Consider the following 21,644-nt stretch of genomic DNA (forward strand, 5'->3'; position numbering starts at 1 on the left):
TAAAATAAAATAAAATAAAATAAAATAAAATAAAATAAAATAAAATAAATAAATAAATAAAAAGCATCTTTCAAATGGCTGGTGTTTTGATAGCATTTGCACTGCTCTCAAAATTAGGCATGGCTTTTCAATAACACTTCTTTACTTTGGAATATTTGCCATATGGTATTTATTGCTCAAAAATGTTAATAAAATTATATTTCAATTTTAAAAATTGATGGTAAGCTTCTAAGAATCTAATTCTCCTTGGAACCTAAATATATTCCAGTGGTAAGTTTATCTTTATCAGTGTTTGGGGAAGGCAATTAATGATAACTATGAAAACTCTTGATGAGAAAACTAAGAATAAGTTTTCCATTGTTAATTTTAAGAAAAAAAATTAATTCACTTTTAATAACAATTTTTTTAGTCTTTACACAGGGCCTCTTTACTATAAAGTTTAGAGAAATTATCGCTGGATCCAAAACCTATCACAAACTCATTCTTAATTTCAATGCCAATAAAAATACTAACTCTTCTTTCTTATCTTTGCCTTTCTCCTCTTTCTTTTTCTTCTCTTTGTCCTTTTCTTTCGTCTTTTTCTTCTCTGGGTCCTTTTTATTTTCATTTTTATCATCCGACTTGCTGAAAAAGTGAGATGTGTAGTTAGTATTAAAATACAAAAAGGTGATGGGCAGAAAAATGTGAAAGTCTAACTTACCTCTTCTTTTCCTTTTTCTTTTTCTTTTTTTCTTTTGGTTCTCTAAAGAAGAAACAATATCTCTGTCACATAATTAAATTACATTCTGACTTCCATTCTTATTTACTTTCCTCTCCACTGAGCAAGAATTCTCAGCCTTGCAAAGCCCTTCCTCGTGCTCAAAAGCCAGAAATCTAGTCTCGCAGAAGAGAGTTCCACAGAAAACATACACGCACCCAGATGAAACAAATGAGATTCCTGGGTATGTGAATGTGGAAAACTGAAGAAAATGGAGGTAGGTAAAGGCATAAACCCAAGGAGAGAAATTTAAGAAACAATAGCCCCCAAAAGAGTGCACTTTCAAAGTCTCGATGTATACAAAGAAATAGTTATTTAAAATTTAATCTTCTTGAAATTCCTTGTATTTATCCTTGATTAAGAGCTTTGAGATTTTAAGAAAATGCCTTCGAATTTCTTTAGAGAGGTGATCCTGACTGAAAAAATTTTTATGGGTAGTCAAAAAACTCTGTGGTAACACAATGGAATCCTAATTCTTATAATCATTTACTGTATCTGAGATCAATTTTTTCCACATACAAGTTCTTCTTGAGTGGAGATTATTTGATTAGAGTCTCCTTTCTATGACTGGTTCTCTCGATTAGCGGACGAATGGATTTTGGAGTCAGATAGATCAACCTAAGGTCACAGCAGGATGCCATTGTTGGCTTGGATGTCTCGAGAAAATGTCTTATTCTGACAGGAAAGAAGAGGCATGTCACTATCACTAGTATTGTCAGAGAGGGAATTAAAGGGAAGTAGGTCTAAACCTAGGCCTCAAAGTATGGGTGAGGGTTGGAAAAGTTGAGAAGAAGAGGGAGGAGGTTAAAGGGAAAGAAAATTTTAGGTGCAAATGTACAAATAAATTTTGGTGCAAATGTACAAATAAATTTTGTTTGTGTACAAATGACCCAGCAGAAGTAGAAACCTGCTATTGAGGAGAAATAAGAGATAAAATTAACAAGTGAAGTGGTTCTTGCTATCTAAGGTTGTCATATACAAACAAAAACAGAACATAAAATTTGAAAAGGGAGAATGTGTCACCATGGGAGCACACCCCTGTGATTCTGGATTTAACACCCTAGGATCAATTCTGGGAGATGACAAAACTGCTTCGATGGCTCTTGGAAGCTCAGAAAAGGCCAGGGCCCACACTAAGTGAAATAGAAATTACCAAATGCCATGGCAAATGGCAGAAGACGATATCATAAAGACTCAGAGAAGAGGTATGCTAAAGTGGATACACTACATGGGGAAGATTATGTTCCCTAACAGGAATCAGAGGATGCAAAGGTGATAAAAAAATATATATATATGCTAATGAGAGGGGTACCAGCATCAAGAGAAGCCAGTGGTGCTGTCTTCTATAGGCCAAAGCTAATAGTAGGAGAAGTTGGTATAGAATTGAGTTTCCTGATAGGATCTAGAAATAACAGAGACCAGTGACAGTGCTTACCTATCAAAGAGAGATGGATCCCATAATTGTAATTTGCAGTATCCACATACAAACATATATACTACTTTTAATATGGGTAGCTACATTTTTTCAGAAGTACATAACGAAAAACAAAATAATAGAATATCATTGCCAGTGTATTAAAGTTTGCCTGATAAAGATTTGCACTATAACAGGTTCAGATATATTCCTACCTTTTTACTGGTTTTCTTTAAAAAACAAAGATTGGTTTTCTATTGTAAATGTACTTACTGCTCCTTATTGCTGCTGTTGTTAACATTGAAGAGCGCAATGACACCGGGCAGGTACTGCTCCCTGGGAAATGAAAGGGTACAGTGAAATCGTAGTGGTCGCCATCCATATACTATCTATGGTAAGCAAGCAGTCTTTAAAGAACACTTTGTCTTTTTTTCAGTTTCTACCCATTACTAATGATTGCCTAGACAATTTTTGAAATACAGAGCCTCCATGAAGCATGAGTTGCCAAATGTCAGTGCCATGAACCAAAGTGATTAGTAAACACCTACTGATCAGCGCATACACTGTGTCAGGGAAAATAGGAAAAAAAGAAAAGGCAAATAAAAACAGTAGTAAAGCTGGAGTTGGTTAGTTGAAAAAGAAATAGCAGAGAGGAAAAAAAAGAGGGAGAAAAAACTAAGAAAATGTAAATATGTTCCATAGGGTGGAAACCTCTGACCCACACCAACAAGCTGTTTCCACACCATTAGAGTCACATTTTTGAAGTTTCCGTGATTGTTTTTATTTCCCACTAAAGATATTTAGCTTTTCTCATATAGCCACCCACTCCAGTGCTCTGCTTCCTTGAAAATAGGATCAAATGGCATACAGCATTTTAAAAAATGATAGCCAACCCCTCTCTCATACAATTGCTTGAGGGCTCTGGAAGAAGGATCTTCAAAAGAAGGAGGAAATCAGAGAGGACAGGGCGTGAGTTTTCTTGAGACAGACATGTGTTGCAGGGAAAATGATAAGCGAGAATACTTATGACTTGGAGCCCCATGGACATAAATAATCATCAGGAAGTGGCGGTTTCCCAAGAGAGGAAAAGAGTAAGGAGCAGAAGTAGCAACATATTCCCAAGATCTTACAGAGTGGCTGAGGAGCAGAAGCATTTGCCAAGTCCACTAAGTGGAAGGAATTGAAGACCTATCTTTCTTCTAAGTAATGGTTTATAGACAGGTGGAGGGATAGATCATACTACTCACCTCTGTGATGGTCTTCCCTTTCTGTGTGAATAATTTCTAAAGGAATCCCTTGCACAAGGGTTTTCACTTCCAGAGTCTTCAAATACAGAGGCACTGTCATCATCGTCAGAAAAGGAGCTACGGTTCAATGGGAGGCAGAGAAGAATTAGATCAATGTTCTAAATCTTTACAAAGGAACAACAGTCTCATTAGGGGGACCATTACCTCATACTTTCTCCTTCCCTCTCAAACTAACACACACAACAATTCTTAATTAGAGTGAAATGAAAACTGTACAGAATATGTAGAATTATAGGCATAATTCAGTAAATGCATGTAAATTAAGAACTACTTTCTTGGTTCCACATTTCTATTGCTTGATGATTTGGTTAATGTTAATATTTACCAAATAGAAAGTGTGATATCCGTGTTTTAGGTTATATTACACAGTTGTATAAACTAACTTGAAATAAAATTTCTTCCACTAAAATAAATTCGACCACATGTATACACGTTCTATTCATTTATAAGGTAACCACTTTAAATTACACTTTTAAAACATGTTAGAGTTTCACGCTGTACTTTTTTCACGTTTATCTATGGCAATAGTATCTCTTTAGAATTAAAATATTTCATGAGGAAAGGTTTTGCCAGTGACTAAGAAAATATTTAGCAGAGGAGCTTCTAAATAATGACCACAAAAATATCACTGCTTATTTGTTATACAAGTTACACTGTTCTAAAGTTCAAATAAATTCATTAAATTAAATAACAAAGTTCAAAGTTACACATAAAAATTAAATTGAAATTAAATCTAGTTAAATTTAAGAACTGTAGCCAATATTTTTAAAAATGCATAGAAAAACACATGGATTTACCTGCATGCTCCATTTTCCATTCTCCTTATTTCCTTTTCAATATCTGGTACAATTACATTGGGAATGTTTACAAAAGAGTGCTGTGTATTGATAATATTTTTCTTCATGGTTAGTTTACTATCTGGGGAGAAAGAAGACATTAATAGGAAGACTTTTTTATTAAGTTTATTGGGGTAACATCGGTTAATACAATTATATAATTTTCAGGTGTACATTATAATTTGACATCTGTATATTCTTTTGTGTGTTTACCACCCAAAGTCCAGTTTCCTTCAGCTACCATGTAATTAATCTCCTTTACTCACTTCACACTCCCCCTTCCCCCGTATATTTGACTCCTTTAACTGCCTACCTAGCCCCTCCTCCCCCACCTCCTACCCTCTGGTAACCACTAGTCTATAGTTCATGTCTCTGTCTCTGTTTGTTTGTCCTGTTCATTTGTTGCTTTCAGGTTTACATCCCACATATAAGTGATATCATGTGATTTTCAACTTTTTCTATCTGGCTTATTTCGCTTAGGATGATTATCTCGAGATCCAACCATGTTGTCACAAATGGCAGTATTTTATCTCTTCTTGTGGCTGAGTAATATTTCATTGTATATATGTACCACAGCTTCTTTAGCCAATTATCCATCATAGGACATTTTGGTTGCTTAGCAAGACTTTTTATTTGTTTACAGATATAATCAAAAGTTTCATCCTACCATTCTTCTAAAGCTGTGATAACAATCTTATTTCCAGTTACATGTGGGAATTATTTTTTAATAAAATACAAGCATGGCCTAAGCCCTTAATTACCACTAGCCAGTGTTTTGTGTATTTTTTAAATTCAAGAATATAACAGAGGTATAGCACTTTTTTTAAATTTTGGATTTACCTAGTTTTGAAATTTTCAGGCAATGTGTGTGTAGGACAAAACTACAGGGATTCACATACATAACAAACAATTAAGCAACAGTTAATAGCAGTAAAATAAAACACCAAAATAAGTGTAATCAGCTGTGAATTTCTAAAGGCATTCAGACAAAAAAAAAAGGTCTTGAGTGGTGTTCACTATAGAGTAAATAAGGATGCAGCCGATCCACATTTTTAGCAAGTCCTCTAAATTATTGTGATACATGTAGTCCTAGCAACATATTTTGAGAAATACTACCTTAAATTCTCGTCAGAACATATTACTTGCTAAGTGCAAGTGAGGTAGGCTGGGCCAAACATCGATTCACTTTCCAGTTGCTTCCAATATGTATCATGCTCATATTACTCCTGTCTACTGCATTGCCTTCTTCCCCTACTTCAACTGCTTTCAGAGGATGATTTCTGTCCACAGTCTTCAGAAACATCTCTCCCTAATTCTGAAGGTATCCACCTTGAGAACACCAGTGACCACAACAAAGATGCTGTTCTCTGCTGCTCCTCTGCCTGCCATGCAGTGGTCCTGGCTGCAGAGTGGAGAATGTTCCTCCTCCAAATCCCCTGCTGCCCCTGAACACCGGGGCCTAGAGGGCCCTTCACCTTCCATGAGCCATCACTTAAAAGAATGTACCTATCTCCACAAAACCTGCACATGTGAAGCACACCACGAGAGATTCCCTGGAAAACTATGGGAAGACTTTTTAAGGTGATAAAACTGGAGCTCTTGTAGGTGCAGATAGGCAGGAACAAGAATTATACGCTGTTAATGATATGCAAATTTATTTGGATCCAAAGACTCTGTGGACCCAGGGACCTTTAGATTACAGAACCATACACATTCAGGCAGAACTACTGTTTCAAGGTACCCACCAATCTAGCTGGACAATCGTTTAAAGCCAGTATCCATTTCTGATGGTAAGTGTCCAACAAATCTAATAGTTATTAATATATTTTTTATCACCTTACTCCCTAATTTTATTTCTTAACAGCTTTCTGTATGTGTCTTATACAGAAAGTACCTCAATTAGTTTATGAGTTCTTAGAATTCAGGACAATTTCTTAAAAGTTTTTTTAAATCCCCATTAATATCTATTATGATGCTACATAATTAGTATGAGCTCATTTACTTAGTTACTAAACTAGTTCATCAGTAGTACGTTATTTTAGAAGTTTTTTTAAGTTTTCCACTTACCACATGTTTTTTTCAAATGGGAATGGTGTTTTTTAATTAGACAGAAAATTTATAATTTACATAATAATTTTTTAAGACTTAGGTTATGCTATGAAAACAGATTATTTCTAAGGTACAAAGTGGTGTTCTGACTGCAGTTCTCTGACTGAGCCGTGTTGTTTTACACTTCTGTACCTTTGCACATGCACTTCCTCCACCTGGAAAGTCCACCTCTCTTGTGTTCTGGAAGTGCACTACCCATCACAAAGAGCCAAACTGAGGTCAGCTCCTCACTGACTCCCTATTCTTGACTGGGCTGATCACTTCCTTCTCTTCTTTGCCACTACATTTTGTGCATATTTCAATTATTTTACTCTATGGTAATTTGTCATGCACATTTGCCTTTACAGTGAGGCCATGACCCTCTAAGACAGAGAACTTTGTAACCATAACAGAATGCCTGCACCTAATAGATACTCAATAAATGCTTACTAAGTGAACAAATCTTATTTATTTTTTATTTGAAACTAGATTCACATGACTTTTTATTAGAAGTTATGAAAACTCACTGAATTTCAACTACTTTGAAAAGGTTCTCAGTGTGGTAGATACAGTAGATTGGCACGCAGCACTCATTCTTCTCTCCTTCTAGTCTGCTTTCATGATTTGCAAAGGCTGGAGGAACTAAAAATCTACATTTCCCAAACTCTTTTGCAGCTCAGACTTTGGGTGCCACTTAGGTTTAGTCAATCAAGTTCGCTTTGGAAATGAATTTGGATCTAATCGAATTTGCATATCATCAACGGAACTTTGGAAGGTGGAAGTGAGGTGAAGACAATCATTTTCCACCTCTGCTCTGGCCTCTGGCAAGAACAGGCAGGAAGACACTGGATTTCCTGAGGTATCCAATCCCCTTCCAGTCATCAGCTTTCTAGATTCTGAAGGCAGAGTATTCAGTTCATGCTGGTATGGGTCCAGCAGGAGCAGAGTGACTCTTGAGCCAATAATCAAAATGGAAGTGGCTTCCTGATCCATGGATTACACTTAACATGGCACATTCTTGAATAAACAGTTCCAGTAGGGGATTCCTCACTGCCCACCATACAAATTGTGAAAGAGGAAGAACTTCCCTGTGGGTCAGTTATGGGATGCTGTTCTGGAGTTATGCCTGGGGGTTCAGCCTTGGGCTTATTGCTCCAGCCCTTGCAATGACCGTGTAAGTACCTAGTTTGTAAAATTACAGCTCTTTCTCCCTAAAAAGACCAGAATGCAATTTTCTTCAAGCAAACAGATTATTTTCCTGATTCTCAATACATGGGGTAATGTGAAATATTGAAATGATTGTCAAAAAGAGAGAAAGGAAGTAGAAGAAAAGGACTGAGAGGGAAATGTGAAAGAAGAGAAAGAAAAATGGAACGAGAGAGGGAGCGCGAGAGGGAGGGCAAGAGAAAGGCAGAGGACATTACAAGGCAGAGGACATTACCCAGACTACTGTTTTACTTGTTTGGAGAAAATATAGGAGGGATGGTAATGGCCAAACCATTTTTTTGACTTGTCATCCATAGTTCTCTCACACAATACTATTTTATTCTTGTATAATGGACCATCCTTCTTTTTTTGCTGACATTTGAAAGCCTACATTATAAATAATTCTGGAATTTAGTGCAAACTTTTATATTGGCCTAACTTTTCAAGACTATGAGAGTATCGTCATTTTAAATGTATTCATGGGTCTTTTATTGAAATGAGTAAATATCACTGTTAAGCGTACCCTAAGTTTACAAGGAAATTTTTTAGAGGAAATTTTAAAGGAAATTTTAAGAAAGATGAGCTTAACAGTGACGCTTTTTGCTTTTCTGGGATCTCTCCCAGATATAAAACTGACCAATATAAGGAATACTGAGGTTTCTAAAAATCCAGGAACCTTGATTAGCTTTAGCCATTCTCCTACTTCATAAACATTTCATAGTGTATCAGGTAGATGTGTTTGTGAGTTTTATATATATCTTTGTTTAACAATATCTTTGTTCCTGCTGTTCCCTTAACATTGAATTCTTGACTTTTTGTTTTTCCAGGAAAAACTATTTGTCCTTCAAAAATCAGTTCATAGATCATGTTTGTGAAGACACTGATGACTACTTGGGCAGAAAAATTCAACACAGTCTCCTTTTTGTACCTGTAGTTCTCTATCTATTTACACACACACGCAGGCTATTGCACAGGTACTGATAGTCTCTCTCCTCTACCAGACTCTGTAAACTCTTTGAGAAAGTTCATCTAGGAGCAGGATGAACACAAACTTGACATCTAGTAAAGCTTTGTAATATTAAATTAGAATCAATCCTGCATCAACTCCTAACAGTGTACCTTAAACATAATTCATTATTATAATGACTTTAATTTTTTGATGAAAACATAGTAAAGTAGGAACTACAAAATAAATTTATTTTTACTAAAAAAAAAATTCTCTCTATGACAGAATTAGATGGCTTATAAGAATTTAAGAGCATAAGAAAAAATGCTTATGAAGAAAATGTTATGGTATCAATCAACAGACATGAAGCATGGAAATTTGGTGAGGGAAAGTGGAACTAGACAGAGAGAAAGAGCGGCACATATCACCAAGAAGAGAGTTGGGGCAGTTACGAGTGCTGACACTTGACAGTGTGGGCTGCCTCCTCTCAAAAACTATCCTGCTTAATCAGGCGCCAAGGAACTATTATAAAAAAGCTAAGGAAATTAGAAATCTATAACAACAATAAATGATACACATTCACTTAGGAATCTTTGTCCCACCAAGAAAATGCCAGATTCAATTATTACCGTATTTCACTTTAGGAACTTGAAAATATTATGGTCTCAGTGTGTAAATAAAGTAAATTTTAGATATAAAAGGGAAAAAATATCTCAATATCTATCTAATGTCACCACAAAAAATTAATTCAAGATGGACCCTTAAAGAAAAAATTATTCATGACACTTGTCAAAAATGGTAAAACAGACTTATTCAGGGGGGATTACTATAGTGGGGATTTATAATAGGGGAGAGAGATGGAATTCAACTCAACACAACAAGGACTAGTTGAGCTTTATAGACGAGGAGGAAGGGATTGTCAGTGGACGAAAAAGAGTTTCTAAGAGGAGATGTCAAGGCTAGGAGGATTCTTACTAGACTAATTCAAAGGGAAGGATTCTGACTGCAGGCAGGCCAGGGTGATATGAGTGATAGGAGTAAAGAATGAGGAATTTGATCAGATATCAAGGCTGATCAGATCAAAGTTGGAGGATTTTCACTAAACTGTCTTAGCAGGACTCCTACTAAGCCCGGAATAAGTGGGTCCGGAACAGATCTTTAGGTCAGAGCCTAGTTAGAAAGAGGACTCAGAGGATCCTTACTCAGTCTGGTCTAAGAGAGTTGTCAGGACCATAGACCTAAACATAAAAGTTAAGATTTTAAAGCTTCTAGAAGAAATTGTAAGAGGGTATCTTCAAGACCATGGGGTAACCGTGGTTTCTTAGAGAGGACACAAAAAAGGTACTAAATCTAAAAGAAAATGTCAATGAATTGGATGTCATCAAAATTTTAAACTTTTGTTCATCAAAAGACAGATAAGAAAATGTAAAGGCAAGCCACTGAGAAGCATATTTAGAGCATATTTATCTGAAAAAAATAAATATATTCATAACAGATAGTTTGTATAAATCAACAAAAAGAAAAAAACAGCCAATAGACTTGAACAAATTCTTCCCTAAAGAGGTTTAAAAAACAGCCAATAAGCACATAAAAATGTGTTTAATATCATTAGTCATCAGATAAATAAAAATTAAAACCACAATGAGATGTCATTTGGCATCCAGTACAATGATTAAAATTTAAGACTGACAAAGCAAATGTCATTCACGTATCTGGTGGAAGAGAAGATGGTACAACCTCTTTGGCAAACTGGCAATTTCTTATGAAGATAAACATACACCTACTCCGTTATGTGGTAATTCCACTGTAAGTATTTACTCAGCGGAAGTGAAATCATATGCACACAAAAACATTTGTACAAGAAAGTTTAAAGCAGCAATATTTATAGAATCACTAAAAGGGATAAAAATGGATAAACAAACTGATTTATATCATGAAATACTTTCAGCAACAAAAAGGAATGAACTACTGATACACCAACATAAATGAATCTCAAAAACATTTTTGGAGTGAAAGAAGCCAGATTCAAGAGTGTACACTGTATGATTCAGTTTATATAAAATTCAATGATGGTAGAAATCAGAAAAGTAATTGTCTGGGATTGGGGGAGGTGGGGGAGGATTTACTATAGGGGGTATAAGGGAACTTTCTGAAAGACAAGTGGAGAGGTGGTTACAGGAACATATACATTAATCAAAAGTCATCAAATTATATCCTTAATACATATGCATTTTGTTATATGGAAATTTTACCTCTATTTTTCAATATACAAAAAGAGATTTTGGCATCAAAAAGGAATAAAAAATTTAAAAATTTAAGAATTAAGTATTTATAATGTGATGACAATATTCTTTAATGTAATAATAGAAGCACCGTTTATTGGGTTCTTACTACATGTCAGGCATAAAGCATGTGATTCTCACTAAAATCTGTGCAGGAAGCATTACCATCAGGTGCCTACCAAGGAAAAGGGACATGGAGCTCAGAAAACATACTAACATTGCCAAGATCACATTGCCAGAAAGAACACCAAACATAATAGATACATGAACCAAATCATGCACAATGCCGAAATGTGTGCCTTTTACTTCTGTATTACACTGATTCAGAGTTTTCCAAAAATATTTTGTATTAGAACTGAGAAATTAAAAACATATTTTAATTTTAATATTACAGCCCAATAATTTTAATGTACCGTTTGAGTACTCTACTCATTTTTTTTATTATATTCCTTATGTTCTACTTTATTTCCTATGACTATTTTGTAACCACCAATTTGTACTTCTTAATCCCTTCCATTTTTTTACCCAGTCTCTCAAATCCCCTCCCATCTGGCAACCATCAGTTTGTTCTTTGTATCTATGAGTCTGTTTCTGTTTTGTTTGTTCATTTATTTTGTCTTTTAGATTCCATGTATAAGTGAAATCATATGTTTGTCTTTCTCTGTCTGACTTATTTCACTTAGCATAATGCCTTCTAGGTCCATCCATGCTGTTATAAATGGCAAGATTTCTTTCTTTTTTATGGCTGGGTAATATTCCATTGTATATTTTGTACCACATCTTCTCCGTTTGTCAATACATATCTACATTGCTTCCATATCTTGGCTGTTGTAAATAGTGCTGCAATGAACATAAGGATGCATAAATCTTTTTGAATTAGTGTTTTGGATTTCTTTGGATAAATTCCCAGAATTTATCCATACTGTGGCCTGTGAATTCTATAGTGGCTGCACCAATTTACATCCCCACCACAGTGCACAAGGACTGCTTTTCCTCCACATCCTTGTCAGCACTTGTTATTTCTTGTCTTTTTGTTAATACCCATTCTAACAGGTGAAAGATGATATATCATTGTGGTTTTGATATGCATTTACCTGATGATTAGTAATGTTAAGCACATTTTCTTGTATCTGTTGGCCATTTGTATGTCCTCTTTGGAGAAATGCCTATTCAGGTCCTTTGCTCATTTTTTTAATTGGATTTTGTGTGTGCGTGCGTGTGTGCGTGCGTGCGTGTGTGTGTGTGTGTGTGTTGAGTTGCATGAGCTCTTTTTAATTTTGGATATTAACCTCTTATCAGGTGTTTCATTGGTAAATATATTCTCCCATTCAATGGGTTGTCTTTTCATTTTGTTGAAAGTTTCCTTAGCTGTGCAAAATTTTTTTAGTTTGATGTAGTCCCATTTGTTTATTTTTTGTTTGTTTGTTTCCCATACCTGAGGAGATATCAGAAAAAATATTACTAAGAACAATGTCAGATATTTTAATTCCTACGTTTCCTCCTAGGAGTTTTATCATTTTGGGTCTTTTAACTCTTTAATCCATTTGTTTATTCTTATATATGGTATAAGAAGGTGGTTCTAGTTTCTTTTTTTTTTTTTTGCATGAATCTGTTCCGTTTTCTCAACACTTTTTTTTGAATAGACTGTCTTTACCCCCACTGTATATTCTTGCTGTCTTTGTCATAGATAATTTGACCGTATGGGCATGGTTTTATTTCTGGGCTCTCTATTCTGTTTCATTGATCTATGTGTTTATTTTTATGCCAGTACCATGTAGTTTTGATTACTATAAACTTTTAGTATAGTTTGATATCAGGTAGTGCGATATCTCCAACTTTGTTCTTTCTCAAGATTACTGTGGCTATCTAGGGTCTTTTGTGATTCCATATAAATCTTATGATTATTTGTTCTAGTTCTGTTAAAACGTCATTGGTAATTTGATAGGGATTGCATTGAATTTATAGATTGTTTTGGGTGGTATGGACATTTTAACAATGTTAATTCTTCCTTTCACTAACCCAATTTTTATTTGAGGATGATGGACTCTCAAGGGGAATAAACAAACCGAAGGGTACATATATTATCTGTCTAAATAAATAACACTAAATGTCTTGACTGAGAGAAAGAATTAATATGTTTAAACATAATATTTGGATTTCAAATTGAATGATTTTTGGTGTCATTTGGTTCATATTCCAAGGTATAATGGCCTCTGCAAGGTAGAGTTATAAAAACCGAGAGCAGTTATAACCCCAAAACTCACTTCAACCAACCTTCCACCTGAGACAAGCATGCCTCCACAGTGTTCCTGATAAATAATCACCTTGTCTCTTTTTAAACACTTCAGGTTGTGGGAACTTACTGCCTTATGAGTAGCCCATTTCATTGTTGAGAAGCTTTTTTCTTTAGAAAATTCTCCTTTCTTTACTGAATAACATTTGCTCCTCAGTTTGTCATGAAGGTTAAATGAATAAAGAACTTAACAATATGGCTAACACTTAATAAGAACCCAGTAAACAGTCACTCCTATTATCAGTTTAAAGAGTATATTCCTCACAGTAGCATATAATTTTGAATTATAACGTCTTATCATCTCCACTCATTTTTCCTTATCTGTCCTGAGGGATCCCAAGGCAGGAATATCTCTATTTGTCCTCTCCATTCATAAAACTCTTAAGGAAATTAAAATGAAAGAAATCATTTGATGTAGGAAAATATGTAAAACAAACTTCATTCTTTATAGTAAGATAAAAGATGACACTTCACAAAATGTTAAATTTTCAAGTAAGGATAACAATAAGTAAAGCTCTTTATTTCACTTCATATTCAAACAACTAGTGAAAATAACTAAGCAGCCAATAGAGTGTTTTTGTGATGTTTGCCAGTGAAAGTGTACATATAATTAAAATATAATATTTTAAAATATACTTAAAGTAATTTTTACTAAGCAGCACCACATTTAAAGAGGAGAATTGCTTCATTAATGCCTTTTCAGCATCGGAATGGAGAAGTGACTCTTCTGGTTATATTTACCAGCATATTGTCATCGGTCAGCACTGTCTCTGAAAGACTTCATGTCTTATGGCTAAGAAAGGGAGAATATATAATTATTTCATATATCACAACATAGAAAAAAGTTACGTGAGTAAACGATTAAACAAAGACAGACAATATTATTCTTATGGTCAGATTAAACCAAACCTGGGCTTTGCTCAAACCTAAAGGAAAAAAAAAAATCACTTCTTTGTCTCAAAATTTTTTGTTGGCCTAAGTATTCTACAAAGGAAAAATTTTTTACTGTGCATTCACTTTTTAAATACATAATAACTCTAGAAAAAGAATGGAAAGTATAAATTAAAAAAATAAAGACACTCAATATTCTACTCCAGACTTTATAATTAATTATAAATATATTTCTCTCACTGCTTTTATGGTTTCATTTTTCAAATGTAATTTTTAATCTACCTCAAAACTATTTTGGTATAAAGTGTGAAGTAGGGATTTAACTTTAAAGTTTCTAAATGGCTAGCCAATATTCTGAACAGCATTTAACGAATAATCAATAGTGCTTCTTTTCTCTATCTATTTGAAATTTCATCCTCCTAAATTTGTCGACCATCAAAATTTTGATAAGATTTGCAATAAAATCATAGAATAAATTGGAAAATTATTTTTCTTTATGTTTTAAAAAAAGTTTCTACATATAGTCCTGCATTTTTATTATTAATTCCTAAATGTTTTATATTGTTGTTTCTATTGTCATTAGGATAGTTTTCTCTTGTTATATTTTAATTCATTACTTTTTCTATGTCATAAAATTATTTTTCTTTATTGGTTGTAAAATTAGACATCTTACGGATCTTTACAAAAATTATTTCTAGTAGTCTTCTGTTCAATAATTTTTATTTTCAGTAATATGATCATATTATTTTAAAGTTATTATTTTCTTTTTAAAAGATATTGAGCTTTGATGTCTAACTGTCTTGATTAAAATTTCCAGAACTTAATGAGTAATAGTGTTGATATCCTGACATCAAAACTGTCTTAATAGAAAGCTAGTACGGCACTTGGCTTTATGAGAATGTTTCTAGAGTTCCAACCTTGAGCATGGTGCAACTGTTCTTTTGAAACAGATATTTTATTCATGTTAGAGAAGACTCTATTTATTTCTTTTTACCAATTTTTTCTAAAATTAGAAATTAGAATGAATGGTGATTTTTATTAAAGGCTCTCTTGTTTTTATAGAAATAATCTTATTTTTCCTTTGACTATTAATATGATGAGCTATATTAATAAGTTATTTTAATAGTTATGGAATAAGTCCTTGATTATGGTAAATTCTCCTTTTTATATACTATTGGATCCTAACTGTTAATATTTTGTTTTGAATTTTTGCATTTGTATTAAAAGGTAAAATTAGTTTATAGTTTGAGAAAAGGTTTTCAATACTCAGTAATTATTGATTTTTTTCATGCGCTTTTCAACTTTTTGAGTATTGTTAACAAGACATCTGAAAAAAATCAAAAGATTCTTCTTTTAGAGAATTCATTGCTTTACTGGTTTTACCAAACACGCATCTTTGAATCAAAATTAGCGAATCCAAGTGACACAACTGCTTTGAAAAGCCAATTTTAGCTTTCATTTTTAGTGGAATCACAAAAATTCTTTGCTTAAGTGATGATATAAAATACTGCAGAAAGATATAGCAAAGCAAATGGTTGAGAAAATCTTATGGATAATGCAGGCAAAATTGGTATGGAACATGAAATACAAATGTCTTGCATTCAAAACCTGATTCTACTACTACTAGCTGAATGAACTCAAATGAGTTTTTAAAACTTGTTGAACTTCAATTTTCATGTCTGTAAAATCAGTATAATAATATTTTTTATATAAGTAGCAGGAAAGATACACTGTGCATCCCACCCACCTTCCCCCTACCACACACACACACACATAATTAACCATGTAGCAGTGGTTCTCTAAATTTAGTATGAATAATATCTGTGAAGCTTGGGTAAAATGAAGAGCTGAGGGCCCTGCTCTTAGAGTCTGAATGAAGAGTGATGTGGGGCACATGAATGTACCATAGTAATTCTGTTTCAAGCAGTTCCCAAATCACATTTTAAAAAACATTACTCTACACCACTGGCCATTGTTGCAGTGTTCCAATCACATCTATATTTCTGAATACAGTATTGGGAGAGATAAATTAATGGTCAGGAAAGGCTTCAAGGTTGCTGTTAGCTGTCTAACATTTCAGATCCACAAATCTGAAAACTTTAGGATTAATTCTTGATGACAAAACTCACAAACAACAATTATAATAAAATGTCAATCTCATAACTTAACACGAGAAATATAGGTTTAAATTCACAAAAGAATCAATGAAAAATTCACTATATTAATAGAAAAATGATCAGATAAACCATATGATCATTTCAACAGACGTAGAAAAAGTTTCTAACAAAATTCAATACCTATTCATAGTAAAAACTCTTAGCAAACTAGGAATAGAAAAGAATTTCTCAACCTGTTAAAGAGCATGTACAAAAAACCTACAGCCAACATCATACTTAATGATGAAAGACTTAACATGTTCTCCCTAAAGTCAAGAACAAGGCAAGGATATTTTAGAGGTATTCAACATTGGATACCTGGAGGCCTTAGCCTTTGCAGTAAGCCAAAAACAAGAAAAAAAAGGCATTCATATTGAAAAGAAGTAAAACTATGTGTTTGCAAATAATATGATAGTATATGTAGACAACCCTAAAGTATCTACTATATATATATTAGAATAAACAAGTGAATTTAGTAAGGTCACAGGATAAGTTAATATAAAGAAATAATATTATTGCTGTTTGCTAGCAATAATTAGAAAATAAAATGAAAATGAAAAATATACACATCAAGTGATTAATGTCTATGTCCAATTTTATGCCCAAGAGCATGTATTGTGTACAAAGTTCTCTGCCAGATGCTGTAAGGAAGAAGCCCAAAGATGACTACAGCCATGTAGAGTTTACAGCAAGTAGCAGGGAATAGAACAAGAACACCATATGGAACAAATGACTTGGAACCTTCCAAGGGACTAAAATAATTATTTGTAATTTTCAATCACCTCTTCTCCAATTTCTGAGATTATATTTTCTTTGTTTCCAAGTTAGTGGATATTTTAATGGTATTATAAGAAAAATATGATAGCTGGAATAACAGATATTTTTAAAATTCAAAGGAGTTTTAAAAAAGAAAAGAAAAAATTCTTCTCAGCTAAGTAATTAAAAGAGGTTCATGAGGAAGATGGCACTGTGCAGACGCAGAGTCTGTAATCAGAGTCCTATCAGAAAAAATGGCCACATCGGATGGCTCAATGGTGAGAATTTAATACAGAGAATTAATAGCAAAGTTGTTGGAAAACCTTTTAGAAAGAGAAAAGGAGAGAACTCAGAGATGAGCAATAACAAGGCATGGCTACTGCCCCTAGAGCAGGAGATACAGAAGGAAGAGGAAGCTTATTGGAGCTTAAATTCGGGACTGTCCAGCAGGAGTAGGATCAGAGAGGGAGAGGCTGTCTGTGGAAGATGGAACCACTGTGGAAGATGCTCCAGGAACACAGCATGAGTGAGAGAAATACCCTGACTCTCCCTCTCCTTCATTTCTCCTTCACTCTCTCTTCCACTAGTACTTCCCAGTGGCTGAACCTAAAACAAAACCAATAGGCAATGGAGCCTAGGAAACAGAGGTTGCGTGGAGGAATGGACAAGGATCTACAAACAAATAGAAAATGAGGAGCGTGTGTGGTAAAATTTTACAAGTGGAAATGGGCTAGGGAAAAGACCTTTCTTTCTAGGTAAAAGAGAATTCACGATTACATTCATAGAGGTGGGAGAAGAAGCCTGTCAGGAAAATAAAGATTCATCTGGTTTAACTGGAAGACACATAGAAATAGTGGGAAATAGGCATGGAAAAATAAGAGGATTTTGTCAAAATAGGTGCTCTTTCTTCATTCTACAGGAAATAGTTGAAGATTTTAAGGCATGAGAATGACATTATCTTAATGTACTTTGAGAAGATTAATCTGGTAGCAGAGTACAGGATAAATTGGATTAGACGCATTATAAATTCTTGCTATGCAGTCTCAGATTGTCCTTTAATATTGCTCATCAGTCGTCTTCCTATATCCACAGAAGCTGTTCCAAGTACCCGCCACCCTCCCATTAGTCTTAAAGTCCTACTTCTAAGCCCACCCTCAAAAGACATCCCCTGCTTTATTAAGCTCTAGCCATATTGGTCCATTCACTGATTTAAAAAAAAAAAATTGCTGGAGGAATGAGTCAAGTCTTAGTTACCAGTCAGCATCCCACAGCACCTAGTAAAGAGGCATGCACAGAGCAGGCACACAGACATTGGCTACTGAAGTAACTTAGAATCTGGCAGGAGAGTCTAAGGCCGCCAGAAAACTAATTTAAGACCAAAAAACTGATTGGTGACTATAGTCCTTTGATCATTTCATCCTTCCTTTTATTCTCCTTTACCTCCCACCAAAAATATTTATTCAACATCTACATGCAGCAGGAAATGTGCTAAGTGCTAAGATATTAACAAAATGTATAACACTTGCCTTCAAGAAATGCATACATACTATAGTTAATAAAACAGATATTTAATAGATAAGTAAAAGTTTTGAAAGTTATCTTTAGTGTCTCAACAGAAAACAAAAGCACACTCAAAATGGCATAATTCTATAACAGGTTAATTTCCAAATGGACTATTTACAAAGGTACTAGTGTAGGGACCCACAAAGCATAGTGCAGTAACCTGAGGTTAGTAGCTGCCAATCAGTTGCCATCCCTACGCTCCAAGCATAAGCAGAGGGAATGGTCAGACATAAGCCCTAGAAGGACAGGGCAGTGGCTTATCACTGAAGGACATAGCCAGGGCAAGTCAAGCCCACAGGAAGAACACTGCCAGGACACTTAATATCCTAGCCTCATGTCTCTCTACTGTCCCCAATTTCTTGCTGGGGTTCTACTGTGAATGGCCTCAGAGAGTATGTGGATGCTTCCATAAAGGGTACTTCTCTCCTCCAGAATACAGAATAGAAAAAGGATGTTCTATGGATTGAATCATGTCCTCCAAAAATGATATCTTGAAGTCTTAACCTCCAGTACCTTAGAATGTGACCTTATTAGGAAATTTGGCCTTTCTAGAGGTAATCAAGTACTAAAGTGAGGTATTTAGGATGGACCTTAATCCAGTATGATTAGTATCCTTATAAAAAGGGGAAATTTAGACACAGAGAGAGACACACACACAGAGGGGAGACTATGTGAAGATACAGAGAGAGAGCAACTATGGAGCAACTATTAGAGTGACGCAACTACAAGCCAAGGAATGCTTGCGGCTACCAGAAGCTAGAAAATAGGCATGGGACAGATTCTTCCCTAGTGCCTTCAGATGGAGCATGGCCCCATCAATACTTTGATTTGATACTTCTGGCTTCTAAAACTGAGACAGTAAATTTCTGCTGTCTTAAGCCACCAAGTTTGGATTAGTTTGCTACAGCAGTCCTAGGAAATTAATACAGGGTGGGACGGGCTCCAGGGAGTCAAATGGCTGATATCAAGCACATAGGAGCAGATCAGTGCCAGGGGTTGCTGTGGGAGCCAAGAGAAGTACCTAATCCTCTGCATGGGAGCTTAAGATAAACGCTTCCTGAAAAGGCAAGGCTAGGTGATCTTAGACAAAAAGCAGACACCTGCCAAGCATATTACAGTGTAGAACAGGATTCTAGGTAGAAGCAGTAGCAAGTAAAACAACATTAACAAAAAAAAAATGTGAGAGAGCATAGTGCTTCCTGGTAAGCACAGAAGATCAAATCATGGAGAATAGGTTTATGTGAGTAAATGACAAGAGAAGAGGTGGAAAGGAAGGCAGGAATTAATTCAGTGGATGCACTGAGCACTCTGTTGTCCTAACGGGATGAGAAGTCACTGGAGGAGTCTAAGTGGGGACACTCCAAGTTTTCCAACTGAAGGCAATAGGAGAGATCTGGGGTAGGAATTTGTGAAAGGGTTACAGGGGATCACTGGGGTCCCAACTGATATAATAGTGTATATGGTGATGTAATTTTCTCTCTCTATGAGCACTAATTCAGGTGGGAAAGAGCCAAAAAGGCAGATATCTGGAATAATCCAAGATTGGGATCAGTAGCTGGGGTAGAGACAAGGGACCAGAGGAGATAAGAAGGTTGTGAGAGGCTCATCTAAATGACATATCATATGTCTTAGGCTGAAGAGAGAAGGAGATGTGAGAAGGGAGGCAATATCAGGAAACTGAAGGTCAAGGAGCCAAATACCTCATTAAGATTGAAGAACAGATCCAGTGGGACAGAGTATGAGCTGAAAACAAAGGAGATTGCTGTCAGGAAATGAGGTGCTATACTGAAGGTAACAATGATGGCAGTGAAGCAGCTCTAAGTCAAGGACTCGGTACCACAGTGGAGAGAAGGAAAAGTCACCAGAGTTGAGGAAGACAAGAACTTGTGAAGCTAAGGACTCAGATTCTCAAAGGTATCATATTTCATAGCTGTGGAGTTTGACCAGAATGACAGTAAAGCTCAGTAGGAAAGGGACATTGGTACAGTAGGTGCCAAATTATCTGATGAATGTGGAGTAGCCACAAGAATGTCAATAGATGCCAACGACAAAAGATTAGAAAGAGAAGCTTCAGTGGGAAAAGACAAGGGTTTAGTGAAGGATTTATTTGTAGTAAAAGTGCAGTTGGGAGATAGGAAAATGTCAACCTCTTTCTAAGTGGATCAGGTGCTTCCAGTCTCTGCATCATGAGAGTCTGTCCAAATTCTAAACAGTCCATCAGACTTCAAGTGAAGCAATTATGATTGCTTTGGTGAGAATGCCTCTGGGAAGTTCTAATGACTCCTTTACACCCCTGGTGTGACAGATTTAGGCAATAGAACTAGCAACTGAGAAAGAACATGTATGTGTTGGCCATGCTCTGTGACAGTCAACCTCTTTCAGCCTCTATACTTTTAGACCACAGGAAAAAAGAGAAAAAAGAAATGCTTATTAGGTATCTTCTACAGCTAAGGCATTGCATCAGGTTAGCACATTCAATGCACATAAGAATCTGAGAAAAGGCTTTATGTTATCCATTTCCCAGGGGAGGATATGAAGTTCAGAGAAGTAAAATTATTTGCTCAAGGTCATATGACTTTTATCGTAGAGCTGCTATGCAAAAACAGGCTGCAAAGCCCAAGCTCTTTCTGTGCAGCTCAGAGAAGGTATGATATGGGAACTCAGTCATGAATTGTTCCAAGTGATACTTGTTTGTCCCTGTTTCATTCCTATCAGTGTGGGCTTCTCCATGAAAGCCTGTCTTTTGGATTCAGTCAATTATTTATAATGCAGTGACAAATTCAGAAAGCACACCATAAAGTATCAACTAAGCAAAGGGATGGCCTTGGGAGTTTTAACTTCCAATAGCATCATTTAGGATCCCCAAGCCACCCCCAAATAATATGCTTTTAAAAAGCAGTAGATTTGGTAAATAAATGTAGCTTTAAAATAAGTTCCTAGCCCTCACTTCTCATCAGTTGCCTGCTCCTAAGCCCCTACTATGTAGAAGTTCTGAATCCACTACCGTCCTTAGGAAAAAATACCAGAAAGCATTTTTCTATCATTTCACTAGGCTGTGCTCCTTCAAAGAAGGAACAATTTTTGTTTTGTGTTTCATTCATATATCCTAAGTTTTTACAAGTATGCTTAGAACCTAGCAAGTACCCAAC

The 21,644-nt window shown here is 35.3% G+C and overlaps 1 protein-coding gene across 1 annotated transcript in view; it reads right to left on the bottom strand.

Moving 5' to 3' along the window:
• The window catches only part of CNGA1 (cyclic nucleotide gated channel alpha 1), a 33,661-nt gene that overhangs the window by 5,139 nt on the left and 6,878 nt on the right, over positions 1-21,644 (bottom strand). The window contains exons 2-6 of the mRNA XM_006922481.1: positions 4,276-4,396; positions 3,419-3,535; positions 2,445-2,507; positions 701-742; positions 514-624 (exon numbers count right to left, since the gene is read on the bottom strand). Coding sequence (XP_006922543.1) covers positions 514-624; positions 701-742; positions 2,445-2,507; positions 3,419-3,535; positions 4,276-4,382 — 440 coding nt within the window. The 5' untranslated portion in view covers positions 4,383-4,396. The remainder of the gene's footprint in view (positions 1-513; positions 625-700; positions 743-2,444; positions 2,508-3,418; positions 3,536-4,275; positions 4,397-21,644) is intronic.

This window comes from Pteropus alecto, unplaced genomic scaffold (genome assembly GCF_000325575.1).
Source record: "Pteropus alecto unplaced genomic scaffold, ASM32557v1 scaffold57, whole genome shotgun sequence".
Lineage (NCBI taxonomy): Eukaryota > Metazoa > Chordata > Mammalia > Chiroptera > Pteropodidae > Pteropus > Pteropus alecto.